Raw genomic sequence first — 25,365 nt, 5'->3', positions numbered from 1 at the left:
TAGGATCATATAAAAAAATCCTCTTTAGTTTAATAACAAATTTTCAACTCTACAATAATATTGGTATATACAAATGATAATGACAAAATTATGTAAAGTTTGAGGGAGAAAAACAAAAAAAAAATCAAACAAAACACCAGGGCAAATACTCCTAAAAAGTTATGTCACATTGGCTTGAATGGAATTAACAGTCATCTCTTATTTAATAACCACAGGAAATCATTTATTTTGCATCATTTTGCATTTGTAAATAGAATTATTTTTCAGTTTTAGTCACAAATTCTTGATTTCAATCAATTCTTAATTTCTGAGAAGTCTGCCTCTAACTCGATACAGTCGAGGTGCATCAACAGTCTTTATCGAAACGCTGTTTCACTTGAAGCTGTTGACAGTGACGTCTGAATTATTCCAATTATATATTCCAATACCAATTCTTACCTATAGAGAATGAAATATTGATACCACTTTCATATGTGCATTGTGAATGTCCTAAAAACCTGCAGCAGCTGGATAGCTCAACTTTGCATAAAAATGGGAAACAGGTACACTCGCCCTCCCAAAAACTAACAAAATCCGCCTGTTTGGGTGGTTACATGTTAAAGTATTGCTTGATTGGGAGATTTTGAGTCTTGTGGCCAAGGCTGGTAACTTCCTGTTAAATCACAATGTGTTGTTAATACACAGTTTTTGTACAGATAGCAGGTGGATAAGTGGATTTTATTGTCTTTGGAAGGCGCCAGGCTAGCTGTTTCCTGCTTTCACTCAGCAGTTTACCACAGTCATGACAGTGGAGTCAATATTCTCATCTAACTCTGCAAGAAAGCAATAGTACTTAATGTCAATTTTTCAATGCCATCAGCAGCACAAATAAAACCAAAACATTGCTACATACCACTGTAAGTAAAGGAATTATTTCAATTTTGGATGAGATTTGTATTGGACTTTTTCCTCAACAAATTTACAGATAAATCTCACTGACGAAAAACTTCAGAACTCTCCACACAATAAATGCTTTATTACTTTTGACCAGACACTCACATCATGCTGCCAGCACATAAAGTTAATGTTGCTTACAAGTTTCAGACATTTTTCAACAGCGGGACCCTACTAACAAATACCACTATAAGATGCAACATACAAAGCCCAGTGTGGATACAACGCTAAGGCAACACCACAACACACACACACACACTCATACACACAATTAGCGGGTGACAGGACATTTACACACACACACACAGCCACCTCTGGTCACTAAACCTCCTGTAGGTCACATTTCCATTTTACAATCAAGATTACAAGTAGATGTTTTTCAAGATGTGAACAGGCGTTAGACTGACAGCGTGTGATCGTCCTGGCATATATTATGTCTTTATGAGCAGCTTCAAGGGATTACATTAATAATTGGGCTCAAAGTGCTGTAGAAAATAATAAAAATGACAAAAACCAGACTTAATAGGAATCCCCTACCTCAGCATCGCTGCCTTTAAGCAACATGGGTGTTTTGCTCAACTAGGTGGTTCAAAAAATACAACATTAGCCACATTATCAGGACTAAAACTTAAATACTTATACAGTACATGATAAGGAGTGCTTATATGTATATATATATATATATATATATATATATATATATATATATATATATATATATATATATATATATATATATATATATATATATATATATATATATTAGTCTACAATAACTTTGATTGGGGATCTAGAAAATTGGCATCTCTGCTAGCTTGTTGAAACTGTGTAAGGAGCTCTATCCCAAACGCTGTACCCTCAAATTTGAATTTATCATTATCTAAAAAACAGAAGGTCCCTTCTAAAAAGTTCCATGACTTAAACCATACAGTATAACTTTCTAAAATTACTTTTAAAATCTACCTTAATTTATTTGCATTCGGTCGGCGGTCGATCAGTCATAGTGTGTGTTGCTTTCACCGTTCTGTGAAGCTGTTTTCTTGTTGGAGTGAGGCTCTCCTCTGGCAGCAGTGTGAGGGTTCAGATGGCAGCAGAGGTGTTGGTCTCTCTGGGTCGGAACCGGGTCACGTGTTCCAGCTGGCCCGAGTCAGACACGTCATAGCTCGTCTTGTACTTGGCCAGGATTTTCATTAGTGGACGGAGCTTAAGCCACCACTGCTCCTTAGGAATCCTGTGGCTGTAAAGACAGAAGCATGAGAAACACATTTTAATATCACATCTGTCACTCATTTTGACAGGATGTAGATTTAGTTCAGCATTAGTGCTTCATCACTTTATGGAAATCTTCTCTTTTCCAAACAGAAAAATTAAAAAAAAAAAAAAATAAAATTCTTCAAAGCTAGAATAAAAAGAATTCAAAGCTCAAGAATGCCATTAAAATTTGTAGTATAGCATATATATGTCATCAAAAATATTGAAAAAAGTACAGTACAGTATATCATCAAAAGTATAATTTAAATAGTCATAGAATAGTATATTATCAAATTTCATACAAAATTCATGAAAATGTCGAAGTATGAAATGCCATCAACAATATACTATAATAATACAATATAATAATACTATAATATGTTGTCCATAATAGCATCAAAAAGTACTACTATAAAATGTTGTCCAAAATAGTGTAAAAAAGTCATAGTATAGTAGGTCATAGTATAGTACATCCTCGCAAATTTGGAAGAACTACTCATTAAATAATTTGTCATCCAAAATGACAAAAGTCATAGTATAGTATTAAGAATATAAAACGAAAAAGTAATACTATAGTATGTCACCCCGAATTGCATAAAAAGGAATTGTAGAAAGTTTGTCTTCCAAAACAAGCACAAGTAGTCATAGTACAGAAAGTTGTCCAAAATACTATAAGTAGTCATAGTATACTACGTCTTCCAAAATTTAGCAAAAGTCACGAAATACAATTTCGTCTAACATCAAGCGAAAAATGTCATACAATGTTATGTCGTCCTATAGTAGCCTTACTATAGTATGACATCTTTTTTTAACATTTGGAGCAATCATTTTTTTGACCATTTCTCCCTGAGCTCTTGTATGCCATTTTTTGCGATGATGTAATTTGGCTGAAAGCACTCAAAATATTAATTTTTTTAACCATTTTTTCAGCAGGCTATACTATAAACAATGTCACCATGTTGTACTATGACTTTTTTTAACATTTAGAGCGATCGCTTTTTTCACTATTTTTACCTGACCTATACTATGGCTTTTTTTTCCAGAATGTAACTTGACTTAAAATGCTCAAAATGTTGAATGTTTTTAAAATGTTTTTTTACCGTTTTTTCACCAGGTTATACTATTAACTACCTCAACATGCTAATTAATGACTTTTTTAACATTTGGAGTGATCACTTTTTGGACCATTTTTCCCTGAGCTATAGTATGGCTTTTTTTTCCAGAATGTAATTTTGCTTAAAATGCTAAAAATGTTGACTTTTTGGACTGCTTTTTCAGTAGACGATACTATAAACGGCGTCATTGTGCTGTACTATGACTTTTTTTAACATTTGGAGCGATCACTTTTTGGACCATTTTTCCCTGAGCTATAGTATGGCTTTTTTTCCAGAATGTAACTTGACTTAAAATTCGAAAAATATTTACTTTTTTGACCGTTTTTTCAGCAAACTATACTATAAACGGCCTCATCTTGCTGTACTATGACATTTTTAACATTTTGAGCGATCACTTTTTGGACCATTTTTCCCTGAGCTATAGTATGGCTTTTTTTTTCCAGAATGTAATTTTGCTTAAAATGCTCAAAATAATGACTTTTTCGACCGTTTTTTCAGCAAACTACACTATAAACGGCCTCATCGTGCTGTACTATGACTTTTTTTAACATTTGGAGCAATCACTTTTTGGACCATTTTTCCCTGAGCTATAGTATGGCTTTTTTTTCCAGAATGTAATTTTGCTTAAAATCTTCAAAATAATGACTTTTTCGACCGTTTTTTCAGCAAACTATACTATAAACGGCCTCATCGTGCTGTACTATAACTTTTTTTAACATTTGGAGCGATCACTTTTTGGACCATTTTTCCCTGAGCTATAGTATGGCTTTTTTCCCAGAATGTAATTTGACTTAAAATTCGAAAAATATTTACTTTTTTGACCGTTTTTTCAGCAAACTATACTATAAACGGCCTCATCTTGCTGTACTATGACATTTTTAACATTTTGAGCGATCACTTTTTGGACCATTTTTCCCTGAGCTATAGTATGGCTTTTTTTTTTCAAGAATGTATTTTTGTTTAAAATGAAAAAAATAATGACTTTCCACCATTTTTCAGCAAACTATACTATAAACGGCCTCATCTGCTGTACTATAACTTTTTTAACATTTGGAGCGATCACTTTTTGGACCATTTTTCCCTGAGCTATAGTATGGCTTTTTTTCCAGAATGTAATTTTGCTTAAAATGCTCAATATAATGACTTTTTCCACCGTTTTTCAGCAAACAATACTATAAACGGCCTCATCGTGCTGTACTATGACTTTTTTAACATTTGGAGCGATCACTTTTTGGACCATTTTTCCCTGAGCTATAGTATGGCTTTTTTTTCCAGAATGTAATTTTGCTTAAAATGAAAAAAATAATGACGTTTTCGACCATTTTTTCAGCAAACTATACTATAAACGGCCTCATCTGCTGTACTATAACTTTTTTTAACATTTGGAGCGATCACTTTTTGGACCATTTTTCCCTGAGCTATAGTATGGCTTTTTTTTCCAGAATGTAATTTTGCTTAAAATGCTCAATATAATGACTTTTTCGACCGCTTTTTCAGCAAACAATACTATAAACGGCCTCATCGTGCTGTACTATGACTTTTTTTAACATTTGGAGCGATCACTTTTTGGACCATTTTTCCCTGAGCTATAGTATGGCTTTTTTTCCAGAATGTAATTTTGCTTAAGATGATAAAAATAATGACGTTTTCGACCATTTTTTCAGCAAACTATACTATAAACAGCCTCATCTGCTGTACTATAACTTTTTTTAACATTTGGAGCGATCACTTTTTGGACCATTTTACCCTGAGCTATAGTATGGCTTTTTTTCCAGAATGTAATTTTGCTTAAAATGCTCAATATAATGACTTTTTCGACCGTTTTTTCAGCAAACTATACTATAAACGGCCTCATTGTGCTGTACTATGACTTTTTTTAACATTTGGAGCAATCACTTTTTGGACCATTTTTCCCTGAGCTATAGTATGGCTTTTTTTTCCAGAATGTAATTTTGCTTAAAATGCTCAAAATAATGACCTTTTCGACCGTTTTTTCAGCAAACTATACTATAAACGGCCTCATCGTGCTGTACTATGACATTTTTAACATTTTGAGCGATCACTTTTGGACCATTTTTCCCTGAGCTATAGTATGGCTTTTTTTTCCAGAATGTAATTTTGCTTAAAATGCTCAAAATAATGACTTTTCGACCGTTTTTCAGCAAACTATACTATAAACGGCCTCATCGTGCTGTACTATAACTTTTTTAACATTTGGAGCGATCACTTTTGGACCATTTTTCCCTGAGCTATAGTATGGCTTTTTTTCCAGAATGTAATTTTGCTTAAAATGCTCAAAATAATGACTTTTTCGACCGCTTTTTCAGCAAACTATACTATAAACGGCCTCATCGTGCTGTACTATGACTTTTTTAACATTTGAGCGATCACTTTTGGACCATTTTTCCCTGAGCTATAGTATGGCTTTTTTTTTTCCAAAATTTAACTTGACTTAAAATGCTAAAAATTATGACTTTTGCGCCCATTTTTTTAGCAAACTATACTATAAAAGGCCTTATTGTGCTGTACTATGACTTTTTTAACATTTGAGCGATCACTTTTTGGACCATTTTTCCCTGAGCTATAGTATGGCTTTTTTCCAGAATGTAATTTTGCTTAAAATGCTCAAAATAATGACCTTTTCGACCGTTTTTTCAGCAAACTATACTATAAACAGCCTCATCGTGCTGTACTATGACTTTTTTTAACATTTGGAGTGATCACTTTTTGGACCATTTTTCCCTGAGCTATAGTATGGCTTTTTTTCCAGAATGTAATTTTGCTTAAAATGATAAAATAATGACTTTTCGACTGTTTTTCAGCAAACTATACTATAAACGGCCTCATCGTGCTGTACTATAACTTTTTTAACATTTGGAGCGTTCACTTTTTGGACCATTTTTCCCTGAGCTATAGTATGGCTTTTTTTTCAGAATGTAATTTTGCTTAAAATCCTCAAAATAATTACTTTTTCGGCCGTTTTTCAGCAAACTATACTATAAACGGCCTCATCGTGCTGTACTATGACTTTTTTTAACATTTGGAGCGATCACTTTTTGGACCATTTTTCCCTGAGCTATAGTATGGCTTTTTTTTCCCAGAATGTAATTTTGCACAAAATGCTAAAAATAATGACGTTTTCGACCATTTTTTCAGCAAACTATACTATAAACGGCCTCATCGTGCTGTACTATGACTTTTTTTTTAACATTTGGAGCGATCACTTTTTGGACCATTTTTCCCTGAGCTATAGTATGGCTTTTTTTTCCAGAATGTAATTTTGCTTGAAATGCTCAAAATAATGACTTTTTCGACTGTTTTTTCAGCAAACTATACTATAAACGGCCTCATCGTGCTGTACTATGACTTTTTTAACATTTGGAGCGATCACTTTTGGACCATTTTTCCCTGAGCTATAGTATGGCTTTTTTTTCCAGAATGTAATTTTGCTTAAAATCCTCAAAATAATGACTTTTTTCGACCGTTTTTTCAGCAAACTATACTATAAACGGCCTCATCGTGCTGTACTATGACTTTTTTTAACATTTGGAGCGATCACTTTTTGGACCATTTTTCACTGAGCTATAGTATGGCTTTTTTTTTCCAGAATGTGACTTGACTTAAAATGCTAAAAATAATGACTTTTTCAACCGTTTTTTCAGCAAACTATACTATAAACAGCCTCATCGTGCTGTACTATGACTTTTTTTAACATTTGGAGCGATCACTTTTTGGACCATTTTTCCCTGAGCTATAGTATGGCTTTTTTTTCCAGAATGTAATTTTGCTTAAAATGCTCAATATAATGACTTTTTCGACCGTTTTTTCAGCAAACAATACTATAAACGGCCTCATCGTGCTGTACTATGACTTTTTTAACATTTGGAGCGATCACTTTTTGGACCATTTTTCCCTGAGCTATAGTATGGCTTTTTTTCCAGAATGTAATTTTGCTTAAAATGAAAAAATAATGACTTTTTCGACCATTTTTCAGCAAACTATACTATAAACGGCCTCATCTGCTGTACTATAACTTTTTTAACATTTGGAGCGATCACTTTTGGACCATTTTTCCTGAGCTATAGTATGGCTTTTTTTTCCAGAATGTAATTTTGCTTAAAATGCTCAATATAATGACTTTTTCGACCGTTTTTTCAGCAAACAATACTATAAACGGCCTCATCGTGCTGTACTATGACTTTTTTTAACATTTGGAGCGATCACTTTTTGGACCATTTTTCCCTGAGCTATAGTATGGCTTTTTTTCCAGAATGTAATTTTGCTTAAAATGAAAAAAATAATGACGTTTTCGACCATTTTTTCAGCAAACTATACTATAAACGGCCTCATCTGCTGTACTATAACTTTTTTTAACATTTGGAGCGATCACTTTTTGGACCATTTTACCCTGAGCTATAGTATGGCTTTTTTTTCCAGAATGTAATTTTGCTTAAAATGCTCAATATAATGACTTTTTCGACCGTTTTTTCAGCAAACTATACTATAAATGGCCTCATCTTGCTGTATTATAACTTTTTTAACATTTGGAGCAATCACTTTTGGACCATTTTTCCCTGAGCTATAGTATGGCTTTTTTTCCAGAATGTAATTTTGCTTAAAATGCTCAAAATAATGACCTTTTCGACCGTTTTTCAGCAAACTATACTATAAACGGCCTCATCGTGCTGTACTATGACTTTTTTAACATTTGGAGCGATCACTTTTTGGACCATTTTTCCCTGAGCTATAGTATGGCTTTTTTTCCAGAATGTAATTTTGCTTAAAATGATAAAATAATGACTTTTTCGACCGCTTTTTCAGCAAACTATACTATAAACGGCCTCATCGTGCTGTACTATAACTTTTTTAACATTTGGAGCGATCACTTTTTGGACCATTTTTCCCTGAGCTATAGTATGGCTTTTTTTTCCAGAATGTAATTTTGCTTAAAATGCTCAAAATAATGACTTTTTCGACCGTTTTTTCAGCAAACTATACTATAAACGGCCTCATCGTGCTGTACTATGACTTTTTTTAACATTTGGAGCGATCACTTTTTGGACCATTTTTCCCTGAGCTATAGTATGGCTTTTTTTTCCAGAATGTAACTTGACTTAAAATGCTAAAAATAATGACTTTTTCAACCGTTTTTTCAGCAAACTATACTATAAACGGCCTCATCGTGCTGTACTATGACTTTTTTTAACATTTGGAGCGATCACTTTTTGGACCATTTTTCCCCAAGCTATAGTATGGCTTTTTTTCCAGAATGTAACTTGACACAAAATGCTAAAAATAACGACTTTTTCGACCGTTTTTTCAGCAAACTATACTATAAACGGCCTCATCGTGCTGTACTATGACTTTTTTTAACATTTGGAGCGATCACTTTTTGGACCATTTTTCCCTGAGCTATAGTATGGCTTTTTTTTCCAGAATGTAATTTTGCTTAAAATGATAAAAATAATGACTTTTTCGACTGTTTTTTCAGCAAACTATACTATAAACGGCCTCATTGTGCTGTACTATGACTTTTTTTTAACATTTGGAGCGATCACTTTTTGGACCATTTTTCCCTGAGCTATAGTATGGCTTTTTTTTCCAGAATGTAATTTTGCTTAAAATGCTCAAAATAATGACTTTTTCGACCGTTTTTTCAGCAAACTATACTATAAACGGCCTCATCGTGCTGTACTATGACTTTTTTAACATTTGAGCGATCACTTTTTGGACCATTTTTCCTGAGCTATAGTATGGCTTTTTTCCAGAATGTAATTTGACACAAAATGCTAAAATAATGACTTTTTCGACCGTTTTTTCAGCAAACTATACTATAAACGGCCTCATCGTGCTGTACTATGACTTTTTTTAACATTTGGAGCGATCACTTTTTGGACCATTTTTCCCTGAGCTATAGTATGGCTTTTTTTTCCAGAATGTAATTTTGCTTAAAATGATAAAAATAATGACTTTTTCGACCGTTTATCAGCAAACTATACTATAAACGGCCTCATCGTGCTGTACTATGACTTTTTTAACATTTGAGCGATCACTTTTTGGACCATTTTTCCCTGAGCTATAGTATGGCTTTTTTTTCCAGAATGTAATTTTGCTTAAAATGATAAAAATAATGACTTTTTCGACTGTTTTTTCAGCAAACTATACTATAAACGGCCTCATCGTGCTGTACTATAACTTTTTTTAACATTTGGAGCGATCACTTTTTGGACCATTTTTCCCTGAGCTATAGTATGGCTTTTTTTTTCCAGAATGTAATTTTGCTTAAAATGATAAAAATAATGACTTTTTCGACCGTTTTTCAGCAAACTATACTATAAACGGCCTCATCGTGCTGTACTATGACTTTTTTAACATTTGGAGCGATCACTTTTTGGACCATTTTTCCCTGAGCTATAGTATGGCTTTTTTTTCCAGAATGTAACTTGACATAAAATGCTACAAAATAACGACTTTTTCGACCGTTTTTTCAGCAAACTATACTATAAACGGCCTCATCGTGCTGTACTATGACTTTTTTTAACATTTGGAGCGATCACTTTTTGGACCATTTTTCCCCAAGCTATAGTATGGCTTTTTTTCCAGAATGTAACTTGACACAAAATGCTAAAAATAACGACTTTTTCGACCGTTTTTTCAGCAAACTATACTATAAACGGCCTCATCGTGCTGTACTATGACTTTTTTTAACATTTGGAGCGATCACTTTTGGACCATTTTTCCCTGAGCTATAGTATGGCTTTTTTTCCAGAATGTAATTTTGCTTAAAATGATAAAAATAATGACTTTTTCGACTGTTTTTCAGCAAACTATACTATAAACGGCCTCATCGTGCTGTACTATAACTTTTTTAACATTTGAGCGATCACTTTTGGACCATTTTTCCCTGAGCTATAGTATGGCTTTTTTTCCAGAATGTAATTTTGCTTAAAATCCTCAAAATAATGACTTTTTCGACCGTTTTTTCAGCAAACTATACTATAAACGGCCTCATCGTGCTGTACTATGACTTTTTTTAACATTTGGAGCGATCACTTTTTGGACCATTTTTCCCAAGCTATAGTATGGCTTTTTTTCCAGAATGTAACTTGACACAAAATGCTAAAAATAACGACTTTTTCGACCGTTTTTTCAGCAAACTATACTATAAACGGCCTCATCGTGCTGTACTATGACTTTTTTTAACATTTGGAGCGATCACTTTTTGGACCATTTTTCCCTGAGCTATAGTATGGCTTTTTTTTCCAGAATGTAATTTTGCTTAAAATGATAAAAATAATGACTTTTTCGACTGTTTTTTCAGCAAACTATACTATAAACGGCCTCATCGTGCTGTACTATAACTTTTTTTAACATTTGGAGCGATCACTTTTTGGACCATTTTTCCCTGAGCTATAGTATGGCTTTTTTTCCAGAATGTAATTTTGCTTAAAATGCTCAAAATAATGACTTTTTCGACCGTTTTTCAGCAAACTATACTATAAACGGCCTCATCGTGCTGTACTATGACTTTTTTAACATTTGGAGCGATCACTTTTTGGACCATTTTTCCCTGAGCTATAGTATGGCTTTTTTCCAGAATGTAATTTGACACAAAATGCTAAAATAATGACTTTTTCGACCGTTTTTTCAGCAAACTATACTATAAACGGCCTCATCGTGCTGTACTATGACTTTTTTAACATTTGGAGCGATCACTTTTTGGACCATTTTTCCTGAGCTATAGTATGGCTTTTTTCCAGAATGTAATTTTGCTTAAAATCCTCAAAATAATGACTTTTTCGACCGTTTTTCAGCAAACTATACTATAAACGGCCTCATCGTGTTGTACTATGACTTTTTTAACATTTGGAGCGATCACTTTTTGGACCATTTTTCCCTGAGCTATAGTATGGCTTTTTTCCAGAATGTAATTTGACACAAAATGCTAAAATAATGACTTTTTCGACCGCTTTTTTCAGCAAACTATACTATAAACGGCCTCATCGTGCTGTACTATGACTTTTAACATTTGGAGCGATCACTTTTTGGACCATTTTTCCCTGAGCTATAGTATGGCTTTTTTTTCCAGAATGTAATTTTGCTTAAAATGATAAAAATAATGACTTTTTCGACTGTTTTTTCAGCAAACTATACTATAAACGGCCTCATCGTGCTGTACTATAACTTTTTTTAACATTTGGAGCGATCACTTTTTGGACCATTTTTCCCTGAGCTATAGTATGGCTTTTTTTTCCAGAATGTAATTTTGCTTAAAATCCTCAAAATAATGACTTTTTCGACCGTTTTTTCAGCAAACTATACTATAAACGGCCTCATCGTGCTGTACTATGACTTTTTTTAACATTTGGAGCGATCACTTTTTGGACCATTTTTCCCTGAGCTATAGTATGGCTTTTTTCCAGAATGTAACTTGACACAAAATGCTAAAAATAACGACTTTTTCGACCGTTTTTTCAGCAAACTATACTATAAACGGCCTCATTGTGCTGTACTATGACTTTTTTTAACATTTGGAGCGATCACTTTTTGGACCATTTTTCCCTGAGCTATAGTTTGGCTTTTTTTCCAGAATGTAATTTTGCTTAAAATGCTCAAAATAATGACTTTTCGACCGCTTTTTTCAGCAAACTATACTATAAACGGCCTCATCGTGCTGTACTATGACTTTTTTTAACATTTGGAGTGATCACTTTTTGGACCATTTTTCCCTGAGCTATAGTATGGCTTTTTTTTCCAGAATGTAATTTTGCTTAAAATGCTCAAAATAATGACTTTTTCTGCCGTTTTTTCAGCAAACTATACTATAAACGGCCTCATCGTGCTGTACTATGACTTTTTTTAACATTTGGAGTGATCACTTTTTGGACCATTTTTCCCTGAGCTATAGTATGGCTTTTTTTCCCAGAATGAAATTTTGCTTAAAATGCTCAAAATAATGACTTTTTTGACCGTTTTTTCTTTAAACAATACTATAAACGGCCTCATTGTGCCGTACTATGACTTTTTTTAACATTTGGAGCGATCACTTTTTGGACCATTTTTCCCTGAGCTATAGTATGGCTTTTTTTCCCAGAATGAAATTTTGCTTAAAATGATAAAAATAATGACGTTTTCGACCATTTTTTCAGCAAACTATACTATAAACGGCCTCATCGTGCTGTACTATGACTTTTTTTAACATTTGGAGCGATCACTTTTTGGACCATTTTTCCCTGAGCTATAGTATGGCCTTTTTTTCCAGAATGTAATTTTCCTTAAAATGCTCAAAATAATGACTTTTTCGACCGCTTTTTCAGCAAACTATACTATAAACGGCCTCATCGTGCTGTACTATGACTTTTTTAACATTTGGAGCGATCACTTTTGGACCATTTTTCCCTGAGCTATAGTATGGCTTTTTTCCCAGAATGAAATTTTGCTTAAAATGCTCAAAATAATGACTTTTTCGACCGTTTTTTCAGCAAACTATACTATAAACGGCCTCATCGTGCTGTACTATGACTTTTTTTTAACATTTGGAGTGATCACTTTTTGGACCATTTTTCCCTGAGCTATAGTATGGCTTTTTTTTCCAGAATGTAATTTTGCTTAAAATGCTCAAAATAATGACTTTTTCGACCGTTTTTTCAGCAAACTATACTATAAACGGCCTCATCGTGCTGTACTATGACTTTTTTTTAACATTTGGAGCGATCACTTTTTGGACCATTTTTCCCTGAGCTATAGTATGGCTTTTTTTTCCAGAATGTAATTTTGCTTAAAATGCTCAAAATAATGACTTTTTCGACCGTTTTTTTCAGCAAACTATACTATAAACGGCCTCATCGTGCTGTACTATGACTTTTTTTTAACATTTGGAGCGATCACTTTTTGGACCATTTTTCCCTGAGCTATAGTATGGCTTTTTTTTCCAGAATGTAATTTTGCTTAAAATGCTCAAAATAATGACTTTTTCGACCGTTTTTCAGCAAACTATACTATAAACAGCCTCATCGTGCTGTACTATGACTTTTTTAACATTTGGAGCGATCACTTTTGGACCATTTTTCCCTGAGCTATAGTATGGCTTTTTTTTCCAGAATGTAATTTTGCTTAAAATGCTCAAAATAATGACTTTTTCGACCGTTTTTTCAGCAAACTGTACTATAAACGGCCTCATTGTGCTGTACTATGACTTTTTTTTAACATTTGGAGTGATCACTTTTTGGACCATTTTTCCCTGAGCTATAGTATGGCTTTTTTTTCCCAGAATGTAATTTTGCTCAAAATGCTCAAAAAAATGACTTTTTCGACCGTTTTTCAGCAAACTATACTATAAACGGCCTCATCGTGCTGTACTATGACTTTTTTAACATTTGGAGCGATCACTTTTTGGACCATTTTTCCCTGAGCTATAGTATGGCTTTTTTTCCAGAATGTAATTTTGCTTAAAATGAAAAAATAATGACTTTTTCGACCGTTTTTTCAGCAAACTATACTATAAACGGCCTCATCGTGCTGTACTATGACTTTTTTTAACATTTGAGCGATCACTTTTGGACCATTTTTCCCTGAGCTATAGTATGGCTTTTTTTCCCAGAATGTAATTTTGCTTAAAATACTCAAAATAATGACTTTTTTGACCGTTTTTTCAGCAAACTATACTATAAACGGCCTCATCATGCTGTACTATGACTTTTTTTAACATTTGTAGCGATCACTTTTTGGACCATTTTTCCCTGAGCTATAGTATGGCTTTTTTTCCAGAATGTAATTTTGCTTAAAATCCTCAAAATAATGACTTTTTCGGCCGTTTTTCAGCAAACTATACTATAAACGGCCTCATTGTGCTGTACTATGACTTTTTTAACATTTGAGCGATCACTTTTTGGACCATTTTTCCCTGAGCTATAGTATGGCTTTTTTTCCAGAATGTAATTTTGCTTAAAATGCTCAAAATAATGACTTTTTCGACCGTTTTTTCAGCAAACTATACTATAAACGGCCTCATCGTGCTGTACTATGACTTTTTTTAACATTTGGAGCGATCACTTTTTGGACCATTTTTCCCTGAGCTATAGTATGGCTTTTTTTCCCAGAATGAAATTTTGCTTAAAATGCTCAAAATAATGACGTTTTTCGACCGCTTTTTCAGCAAACTATACTATAAACGGCCTCATCGTGCTGTACTATGACTTTTTTTTAACATTTGGAGCGATCACTTTTTGGACCATTTTTCCCTGAGCTATAGTATGGCTTTTTTTCCCAGAATGTAATTTTGCTTAAAATGCTCAAAATAATGACTTTTTCCACCGTTTTTTCAGCAAACTATACTATAAACGGCCTCATTGTGCTGTACTATGACTTTTTTTAACATTTGGAGCGATCACTTTTTGGACCATTTTTTCCTGAGCTAGAGTATGGCTTTTTTTCCAGAATGTAATTTTGCTTAAAATGCTCAAAATAATGACTTTTTCGACCGTTTTTCAGCAAACTATACTATAAACGGCCTCATCGTGCTGTACTATGACTTTTTTTTAACATTTGGAGCGATCACTTTTTGGACCATTTTTCCCTGAGCTATAGTATGGCTTTTTTTCCCAGAATGTAATTTTGCTTAAAATGCTCAAAATAATGACTTTTTCGACCGTTTTTCAGCAAACTATACTATAAACGGCCTCATTGTGCTGTACTATGACTTTTTTAACATTTGGAGCGATCACTTTTGGACCATTTTTCCCTGAGCTATAGTATGGCTTTTTTTTTCCCAGAATGAAATTTTGCTTAAAATGCTCAAAATAATGACTTTTTCGACCGTTTTTCCAGCAAACTATACTATAAACGGCCTCATCGTGCTGTACTATGACTTTTTTTTAACATTTGGAGCGTTCACTTTTTGGACCATTTTTCCCTGAGCTATAGTATGGCTTTTTTTCCCAGAATGTAATTTTGCTTAAAATGCTCAAAATAATGACTTTTTCGACCGTTTTTTCAGCAAACTATACTATAAACGGCCTCATCGTGCTGTACTATGACTTTTTTAACATTTGGAGCGATCACTTTTTGGACCATTTTTCCCTGAGCTATAGTATGGCTTTTTTCCCAGAATGTAATTTTGCTTAAAATGCTCAAAATAATGACTTTTTCGACCGTTTTTCAGCAAACTATACTATAAACGGCCTCATCGTGCTGTACTATGACTTTTTTAACATTTGGAGCGATCACTTTTTGGACCATTTTCCCTGAGCTATAGTATGGCTTTTTTTCCAGAATGTAATTTTGTTTAAAATGCTCAAAATAATGACTTTTTCCACCGTTTTTTCAGCAAACTATACTATAAACGGCCTCATCGTGCTATACTATGACTTTTTTTTAACATTTGGAGTGATCACTTTTTGGACCATTTTTCCCTGAGCTATAGTATGGCTTTTTTTCCCAGAATGTAATTTTGCTTAAAATGCTCAAAATAATGACTTTTTTGACCGTTTTTTCAGCAAACTATACTATAAACGGCCTCATCGTGCTGTACTATGACTTTTTTAACATTTGGAGCGATCACTTTTTGGACCATTTTTCCCTGAGCTATAGTATGGCTTTTTTTCCAGAATGTAATTTTGCTTAAAATGCTCAAAATAATGACTTTTTCGACCGTTTTTCAGCAAACTATACTATAAACGGCCTCATCGTGCTGTACTATGACTTTTTTAACATTTGGAGCGATCACTTTTTGGACCATTTTTCCCTGAGCTATAGTATGGCTTTTTTTCCAGAATGTAATTTTGCTTAAAATGCTCAAAATAATGACTTTTTTCGACCGTTTTTTCAGCAAACTATACTATAAACGGCCTCATCGTGCTGTACTATGACTTTTTTAACATTTGGAGCGATCACTTTTGGACCATTTTTCCCTGAGCTATAGTATGGCTTTTTTTCCAGAATGTAATTTTGCTTAAAATACTCAAAATAATGACTTTTTCGACCATTTTTTCAGCAAACTATACTATAAACGGCCTCATCGTGCTGTACTATGACTTTTTTTAACATTTGGAGCGATCACTTTTTGGACCATTTTTCCCTGAGCTATAGTATGGCTTTTTTTCCAGAATGTAATTTTGCTTAAAATGCTCAAAATAATGACTTTTTTCGACCGCTTTTTTCAGCAAACTATACTATAAACGGCCTCATCGTGCTGTACTATGACTTTTTTAACATTTGAGCGATCACTTTTTGGACCATTTTTCCCTGAGCTATAGTATGGCTTGTTTTCCAGAATGTAATTTTGCTTAAAATGCTCAAAATAATGACTTTTTCCACCGTTTTTTCAGCAAACTATACTATAAACGGCCTCATTGTGCTGTACTATGACTTTTTTTTAACATTTGGAGCGTTCACTTTTTGGACCATTTTTCCCTGAGCTTTAGTATGGCTTTTTTTTTCCAGAATGTAACTTGACTTAAAATGATAAAAATAATGACGTTTTCGACCATTTTTTCAGCAAACTATACTATAAACGGCCTCATCGTGCTGTACTATGACTTTTTTTTAACATTTGGAGCGATCACTTTTTGGACCATTTTTCCCTGAGCTATAGTATGGCTTTTTTTTCCAGAATGTAATTTTGCTTAAAATGCTCAAAATAATGACTTTTTCCACCGTTTTTTCAGCAAACTATACTATAAACGGCCTCATTGTGCTGTACTATGACTTTTTTTTAACATTTGGAGCGATCACTTTTTGGACCATTTTTCCCTGAGCTATAGTATGGCTTTTTTTCCCAGAATGTAATTTTGCTTAAAATGCTCAAAATAATGACTTTTTCGACCGTTTTTTCAGCAAACTATACTATAAACGGCCTCATTGTGCTGTACTATGACTTTTTTTAACATTTGGAGCGATCACTTTTTGGACCATTTTTCCCTGAGCTATAGTATGGCTTTTTTTCCAGAATGTAATTTTGCTTAAAATGCTCAAAATAATGACTTTTTCCACCGTTTTTTCAGCAAACTATACTATAAACGGCCTCATCGTGCTGTACTATGACTTTTTTTAACATTTGGAGCGATCACTTTTTGGACCATTTTTCCCTGAGCTATAGTATGACTTTTTTTCCCAGAATGAAATTTTGCTTAAAATGCTCAAAATAATGACGTTTCGACCGTTTTTCAGCAAACTATACTATAAACGGCCTCATTGTGCTGTACTATGACTTTTTTTAACATTTGGAGCATTCACTTTTTGGACCATTTTTCCCTGAGCTATAGTATGGCTTTTTTTCCCAGAATGTAATTTTGCTTAAAATACTCAAAATAATGACTTTTTTGACCGTTTTTTCAGCAAACTATACTATAAACGGCCTCATCATGCTGTACTATGACCTTTTTTAACATTTGAGCGATCACTGTTTGGATCATTTTTCCCTGAGCTATAGTATGGCTTGTTTTCCAGAATGTAATTTTGCTTAAAATCCTCAAAATAATGACTTTTTCGACCGTTTTTTCAGCAAACTATACTATAAACGGCCTCATTGTGCTGTACTATGACTTTTTTTAACATTTGAGTCATCACTTTTGGACCATTTTTCCCTGAGCTATAGTATGGCTTTTTTTCCCAGAATGTAATTTTGCTTAAAATGCTCAAAATAATGACTTTTTCGACCGTTTTTTCAGCAAACTATACTATAAACGGCCTCATTGTGCTGTACTATGACTTTTTTTTAACATTTGGAGCGATCACTTTTTGGACCATTTTTCCCTGAGCTATAGTATGGCTTTTTTTTCAGAATGTAATTTTGCTTAAAATGTTAAAAATAATGACTTTTTCGACTGCTTTTTTCAGCAAACTATACTATAAACGGCCTCATCGTGCTGTACTATGACTTTTTTAACATTTGGAGCGATCACTTTTGGACCATTTTTCCCTGAGCTATAGTATGGCTTTTTTTCCAGAATGTAATTTTGCTTAAAATGCTCAAAATAATGACTTTTTCGACCGCTTTTTCAGCAAACTATACTATAAACGGCCTCATCGTGCTGTACTATGACTTTTTTAACATTTGAGCGATCACTTTTTGGACCATTTTTCCCTGAGCTATAGTATGGCTTTTTTTCCAGAATGTAATTTTGCTTAAAATGCTCAAAATAATGACTTTTTCGACCGTTTTTCAGCAAACTATACTATAAACGGCCTCATCGTGCTGTATTATTACTTTTTTTAACATTTGGAGCGATCACTTTTTGGACCATTTTTCCCTGAGCTATAGTATGGCTTTTTTTTCCAGAATGTAACTTGACCTAAAATGCTCAAAATAATGACTTTTTCGACCGTTTTTTCAGCAAACTATACTATAAACGGCCTCATCGTGCTGTACTATGACTTTTTTTAACATTTGGAGCGATCACTTTTTGGACCATTTTTCCCTGAGCTATAGTATGGCTTTTTTTTCCAGAATGTAATTTTGCTTAAAATGCTCAAAATAATGACTTTTTCGACCGTTTTTTTCAGCAAACTATACTATAAACGGCCTCATCATGCTGTACTATGACTTTTTTAACATTTGGAGCGATCACTTTTGGACCATTTTTCCCTGAGCTATAGTATGGCTTTTTTTCCAGAATGTAATTTTGCTTAAAATGCTCAAAATAATGACTTTTTCGACCGTTTTTTCAGCAAACTATACTATAAACGGCCTCATTGTGCTGTACTATGACTTTTTTAACATTTGAGCGATCACTTTTTGGACCATTTTTCCCTGAGCTATAGTATGGCTTTTTTTCCCAGAATGTAATTTTGCTTAAAATGCTCAAAATAATGACTTTTTTCGACCATTTCTTCAGCAAACTATACTAAAAACGGCCTCATCGTGCTGTTCTATGACTTTTTTTTAACATTTGGAGCGATCACTTTTTGGACCATTTTTCCCTGAGCTAGTATGGCTGTTTTTCCAGAATGTAATTTTGCTTAAAATGCTCAAAATAATGACTTTTTCCACCGTTTTTTCAGCAAACTATACTATAAACGGCCTCATCGTGCTGTACTATGACTTTTTTTTAACATTTGGAGTGATCACTTTTTGGACCATTTTTCCCTGAGCTATAGTATGGCTGTTTTTCCAGAATGTAATTTTGCTTAAAATGCTCAAAATAATGACTTTTTCCACCGTTTTTTCAGCAAACTATACTATAAACGGCCTCATTGTGCTGTACTATGACTTTTTTAACATTTGGAGCGATCACTTTTTGGACCATTTTTCCCTGAGCTATAGTATGGCTTTTTTTCCAGAATGTAATTTTGCTTAAAATGCTCAAAATAATGACTTTTTTCGACCGCTTTTTTCAGCAAACTATACTATAAACGGCCTCATTGTGCTGTACTATGACTTTTTTAACATTTGGAGCGTTCACTTTTTGGACCATTTTTCCCTGAGCTATAGTATGGCTTTTTTTCCCAGAATGTAATTTTGCTTAAAATACTCAAAATAATGATTTTTTCGACCATTTTTTCAGCAAACTATACTATAAACGGCCTCATCGTGCTGTACTATGACTTTTTTTAACATTTGGAGCGATCACTTTTTGGACCATTTTTCCCTGAGCTATAGTATGGCTTTTTTTCCAAAATGTAAATTTGCTTGAAATGCTCAAAATAATGACTTTTTCGACCATTTTTCAGCAAAATATACTATAAACGGCCTCATCGTGCTGTACTATGACTTTTTTTAACATTTGGAGCGATCACTTTTTGGACCATTTTTCCCTGAGCTATAGTATGGCTGTTTTTCCAGAATGTAATTTTGCTTAAAATGCTCAAAATAATGACTTTTTTGACCGCTTTTTTCAGCAAACTATACTATAAACGGCCTCATCGTGCTGTACTATGACTTTTTTAACATTTGAGCGATCACTTTTTGGACCATTTTTCCCTGAGCTATAGTATGGCTTTTTTTCCAGAATGTAATTTTGCTTAAAATGCTCAAAATAATGACTTTTTTCGACCGCTTTTTTCAGCAAACTATACTATAAACGGCCTCATCGTGCTGTACTATGACTTTTTTAACATTTGGAGCGATCACTTTTGGACCATTTTTCCCTGAGCTATAGTATGGCCTTTTTTCCCAGAATGTAATTTTGCTTAAAATGCTCAAAATAATGACTTTTTCGACCATTTTTTCAGCAAACTATACTATAAACGGCCTCATCGTGCTGTACTATGACTTTTTTTTAACATTTGGAGCGATCACTTTTTGGACCATTTTTCCCTGAGCTATAGTATGGCTTTTTTTTCCCAGAATGTAATTTTGCTTAAAATGCTCAAAATAATGACTTTTTTGACCGTTTTTTCTTTAAACTATACTATAAACGGCCTCATCGTGCTGTACTATGACTTTTTTTAACATTTGGAGCGATCACTTTTGGACCATTTTTCCTGAGCTATAGTATGGCTTTTTTTCCAGAATGTAATTTTGCTTAAAATGCTCAAAATAATGACTTTTTTCGACCGTTTTTCAGCAAACTATACTATAAACGGCCTCATCGTGCTGTACTATGACTTTTTTTTAACATTTGGAGCGATCACTTTTTGGACCATTTTTCCCTGAGCTATAGTATGGCTTTTTTTTCCCAGAATGTAATTTTGCTTAAAATGCTCAAAATAATGACTTTTTCCACCGTTTTTTCAGCAAACTATACTATAAACGGCCTCATTGTGCTGTACTATGACTTTTTTTAACATTTGGAGCGTTCACTTTTTGGACCATTTTTCCCTGAGCTATAGTATGGCTTTTTTTCCCAGAATGTAATTTTGCTTAAAATGCTCAAAATAATGACTTTTAGACCGCTTTTTTCAGCAAACTATACTATAAACGGCCTCATCGTGCTGTACTATGACTTTTTTAACATTTGGAGCGATCACTTTTTGGACCATTTTTCCTGAGCTATAGTATGGCTTTTTTCCCAGAATGTAATTTTGCTTAAAATGCTCAAAATAATGACTTTTTCGACCGTTTTTCAGCAAACTGTACTATAAACGGCCTCATTGTGCTGTACTATGACTTTTTTTTAACATTTGGAGTGATCACTTTTTGGACCATTTTTCCCTGAGCTATAGTATGGCTTTTTTTCCCAGAATGTAATTTTGCTTAAAATGCTCAAAATAATGACTTTTTCGACCGTTTTTTCAGCAAACTATACTATAAACGGCCTCATCGTGCTGTACTATGACTTTTTTTAACATTTGGAGTGATCACTTTTTGGACCATTTTTCCCTGAGCTATAGTATGGCTTTTTTTCCCAGAATGTAATTTTGCTTAAAATACTCAAAATAATGACTTTTTCGACCATTTTTTCAGCAAACTATACTATAAACGGCCTCATCGTGCTGTACTATGACTTTTTTTTAACATTTGGAGCGATCACTTTTTGGACCATTTTTCCCTGAGCTATAGTATGGCTTTTTTTTCCAGAATGTAATTTTGCTTAAAATGCTCAAAATAATGACTTTTTCGACCGTTTTTTCAGCAAACTATACTATAAACGGCCTCATCGTGCTGTACTATACCTTTTTTTAACATTTGGAGTGATCACTTTTGGACCATTTTTCCTGAGCTATAGTATGGCTTTTTTTCCAGAATGTAATTTTGCTTAAAATGCTCAAAATAATGACTTTTTCGACCGTTTTTCAGCAAACTATACTATAAACGGCCTCATCGTGCTGTACTATGACTTTTTTAACATTTGAGCGATCACTTTTGGACCATTTTCCCTGAGCTATAGTATGGCTTTTTCCAGAATGTAATTTTGCTTAAAATGCTCAAAATAATGACTTTTTCGACCGTTTTTCAGCAAACTATACTATAAACGGCCTCATCGTGCTGTACTATGACTTTTTTAACATTTGGAGCGATCACTTTTGGACCATTTTTCCCTGAGCTATAGTATGGTTTTTTTTCCAGAATGTAATTTTGCTTAAAATCCTCAAAATAATGACTTTTTCGACCGTTTTTTTCAGCAAACTATACTATAAACGGCCTCATCGTGCTGTACTATGACTTTTTTTTAACATTTGGAGCGATCACTTTTGGACCATTTTTCCCTGAGCTATAGTATGGCTTTTTTCCCAGAATGTAATTTTGCTTAAAATGCTCAAAATAATGACTTTTTTCGACCGTTTTTTCAGCAAACTATACTATAAACGGCCTCATTGTGCTGTACTATGACTTTTTTTTAACATTTGGAGCGATCACTTTTTGGACCATTTTTCCCTGAGCTATAGTATGGCTTTTTTTCCCAGAATGTATTTTTCTTAAAATCCTCAAAATAATAACTTTTTTCGACCGCTTTTTTCAGCAAACTATACTATAAACGGCCTCATCGTGCTGTACTATGACTTTTTTAACATTTGGAGCGATCACTTTTGGACCATTTTTCCCTGAGCTATAGTATGGCTTTTTTTTCCAGAATGTAATTTTGCTTAAAATGCTCAAAATAATGACTTTTTCGACCGTTTTTCAGCAAACTATACTATAAACGGCCTCATCGTGCTGTACTATGACTTTTTTTTAACATTTGGAGCGATCACTTTTTGGACCATTTTTCCCTGAGCTATAGTATGGCTTTTTTTCCCAGAATGTAATTTTGCTTAAAATGCTCAAAATAATGACTTTTTTGACCGTTTTTTCTTTAAACTATACTATAAACGGCCTCATCGTGCTGTACTATGACTTTTTTTAACATTTGGAGCGATCACTTTTTGGACCATTTTTCCCTGAGCTATAGTATGGCTTTTTTTCCCAGAATGTAATTTTGCTTAAAATGCTCAAAATAATGACTTTTTTGACCGTTTTTTCTTTAAACTATACTATAAACTGCCTCATCGTGCTGTACTATACCTTTTTTTAACATTTGGAGCGATCACTTTTTGGACCATTTTTCCCTGAGCTATAGTATGGCTTTTTTTCCCAGAATGTAATTTTGCTCAAAATGCTCAAAATAATGACTTTTTCGACCGTTTTTTCAGCAAACTATACTATAAACGGCCTCATCGTGCTGTACTATGACTTTTTTAACATTTGGAGCGATCACTTTTGGACCATTTTTCCCTGAGCTATAGTATGGCTTTTTTCCAGAATGTAATTTTGCTTAAAATGCTCAAAATAATGACTTTTTCCACCGTTTTTTCAGCAAACTATACTATAAACGGCCTCATCGTGCTGTACTATGACTTTTTTTAACATTTGGAGCGATCACTTTTTGGACCATTTTTCCCTGAGCTATAGTATGGCTTTTTTTCCCAGAATGTAATTTTGCTTAAAATGATAAAAATAATGACGTTTTCGACCGTTTTTTCAGCAAACTATACTATAAACGGCCTCATTGTGCTGTACTATGACTTTTTTTTAACATTTGGAGCGATCACTTTTTGGACCATTTTTCCCTGAGCTATAGTATGGCTTGTTTTCCAGAATGTAATTTTGCTTAAAATCCTCAAAATAATGACTTTTTCGACCATTTTTTCAGCAAACTATACTATAAACGGCCTCATCGTGCTGTACTATGACTTTTTTTAACATTTGGAGCATTCACTTTTTGGACCATTTTTCCCTGAGCTATAGTATGGCTTGTTTTCCAGAATGTAATTTTGCTTAAAATCCTCAAAATAATGACTTTTTCGACCGTTTTTTCAGCAAACTATACTATAAACGGCCTCATCGTGCTGTACTATGACTTTATTTAACATTTGGACTGATCACTTTTTGAATCATTTTTCCCTGAGCTATAGTATGGCTTTTTTTCCAGAATGTAATTTTGCTTAAAATGCTCAAAATAATGACTTTTTCGACCATTTTTTCAGCAAACTATACTATAAACGGCCTCATCGTGCTGTACTATGACTTTTTTTTAACATTTGGAGCGATCACTTTTTGGACCATTTTTCCTGAGCTATAGTATGGCTTTTTTTCCAGAATGTAATTTTGCTTAAAATGCTCAAAATAATGACTTTTTTCGACCGCTTTTTTCAGCAAACTATACTATAAACGGCCTCATCGTGCTGTACTATGACTTTTTTAACATTTGGAGCGATCACTTTTGGACCATTTTTCCCTGAGCTATAGTATGGCTTTTTTTTCCAGAATGTAACTTGACTTAAAATGCTCAAAATAATGACTTTTTCAACCGTTTTTTCAGCAAACTATACTATAAACGGCCTCATTGTGCTGTACTATGACCTTTTTTAACATTTGGAGCGATCACTTTTTGGACCATTTTTCCCTGAGCTATAGTATGGCTTTTTTTCCCAGAATGTAATTTTGCTTAAAATACTCAAAATAATGACTTTTTCGACCATTTTTTCAGCAAACTATACTATAAACGGCCTCATCGTGCTGTACTATGACTTTTTTTAACATTTGGAGCGATCACTTTTTGGACCATTTTTCCCTGAGCTATAGTATGGCTTTTTTTTCCAGAATGTAATTTTGCTTAAAATGCTCAAAATAATGACTTTTTCGACCGTTTTTTCAGCAAACTATACTATAAACGGCCTCATCGTGCTGTACTATGACTTTTTTTTAACATTTGGAGCGATCACTTTTTGGACCATTTTTCCCTGAGCTATAGTATGGCTTTTTTTCCCAGAATGTAATTTTGCTTAAAATCCTCAAAATAATGACTTTTTCGGCCGTTTTTTCAGCAAACTATACTATAAACGGCCTCATTGTGCTGTACTATGACTTTTTTTTAACATTTGGAGCGATCACTTTTTGGACCATTTTTCCCTGAGCTATAGTATGACTTTTTTTCCCAGAATGTAATTTTGCTTAAAATGCTCAAAATAATGACTTTTTCGACCATTTCTTCAGCAAACTATACTAAAAACGGCCTCATCGTGCTGTTCTATGACTTTTTTTTAACATTTGGAGCGATCACTTTTGGACCATTTTTCCCTGAGCTATAGTATGGCTTTTTTTCCAGAATGTAATTTTGCTTAAAATCCTCAAAATAATGACTTTTTCCACCGTTTTTTCAGCAAACTATACTATAAACGGCCTCATCGTGCTGTACTATGACTTTTT

General features: G+C 33.6%; 1 protein-coding gene across 7 annotated transcripts in view; it reads right to left on the bottom strand.

Annotated features, from left to right (window-relative positions):
• Nucleotides 1–986: 986 nt before the first annotated feature.
• LOC121951200 (ATP-dependent 6-phosphofructokinase, platelet type-like) overlaps nucleotides 987–25,365 on the bottom strand; it is an 84,281-nt gene continuing 59,902 nt past the window's right edge. For all 7 annotated transcript variants that reach the window (XM_088085050.1, XM_088085049.1, XM_088085046.1 and 4 more), the window contains one exon: nucleotides 987–2,170. In XM_088085050.1, the coding sequence (XP_087941176.1) occupies nucleotides 2,014–2,170 (157 nt within the window). In that variant the 3' untranslated portion in view covers nucleotides 987–2,013. The remainder of the gene's footprint in view (nucleotides 2,171–25,365) is intronic.

This window comes from Plectropomus leopardus, chromosome 12, assembly GCF_026936395.1.
Source record: "Plectropomus leopardus strain MGB_pleo_1.0 chromosome 12, ASM2693639v1, whole genome shotgun sequence".
In the NCBI taxonomy this organism is placed as follows: Eukaryota; Metazoa; Chordata; class Actinopteri; order Perciformes; family Serranidae; genus Plectropomus; species Plectropomus leopardus.
This window is presented reverse-complemented; position numbering and strand designations above follow the sequence as displayed.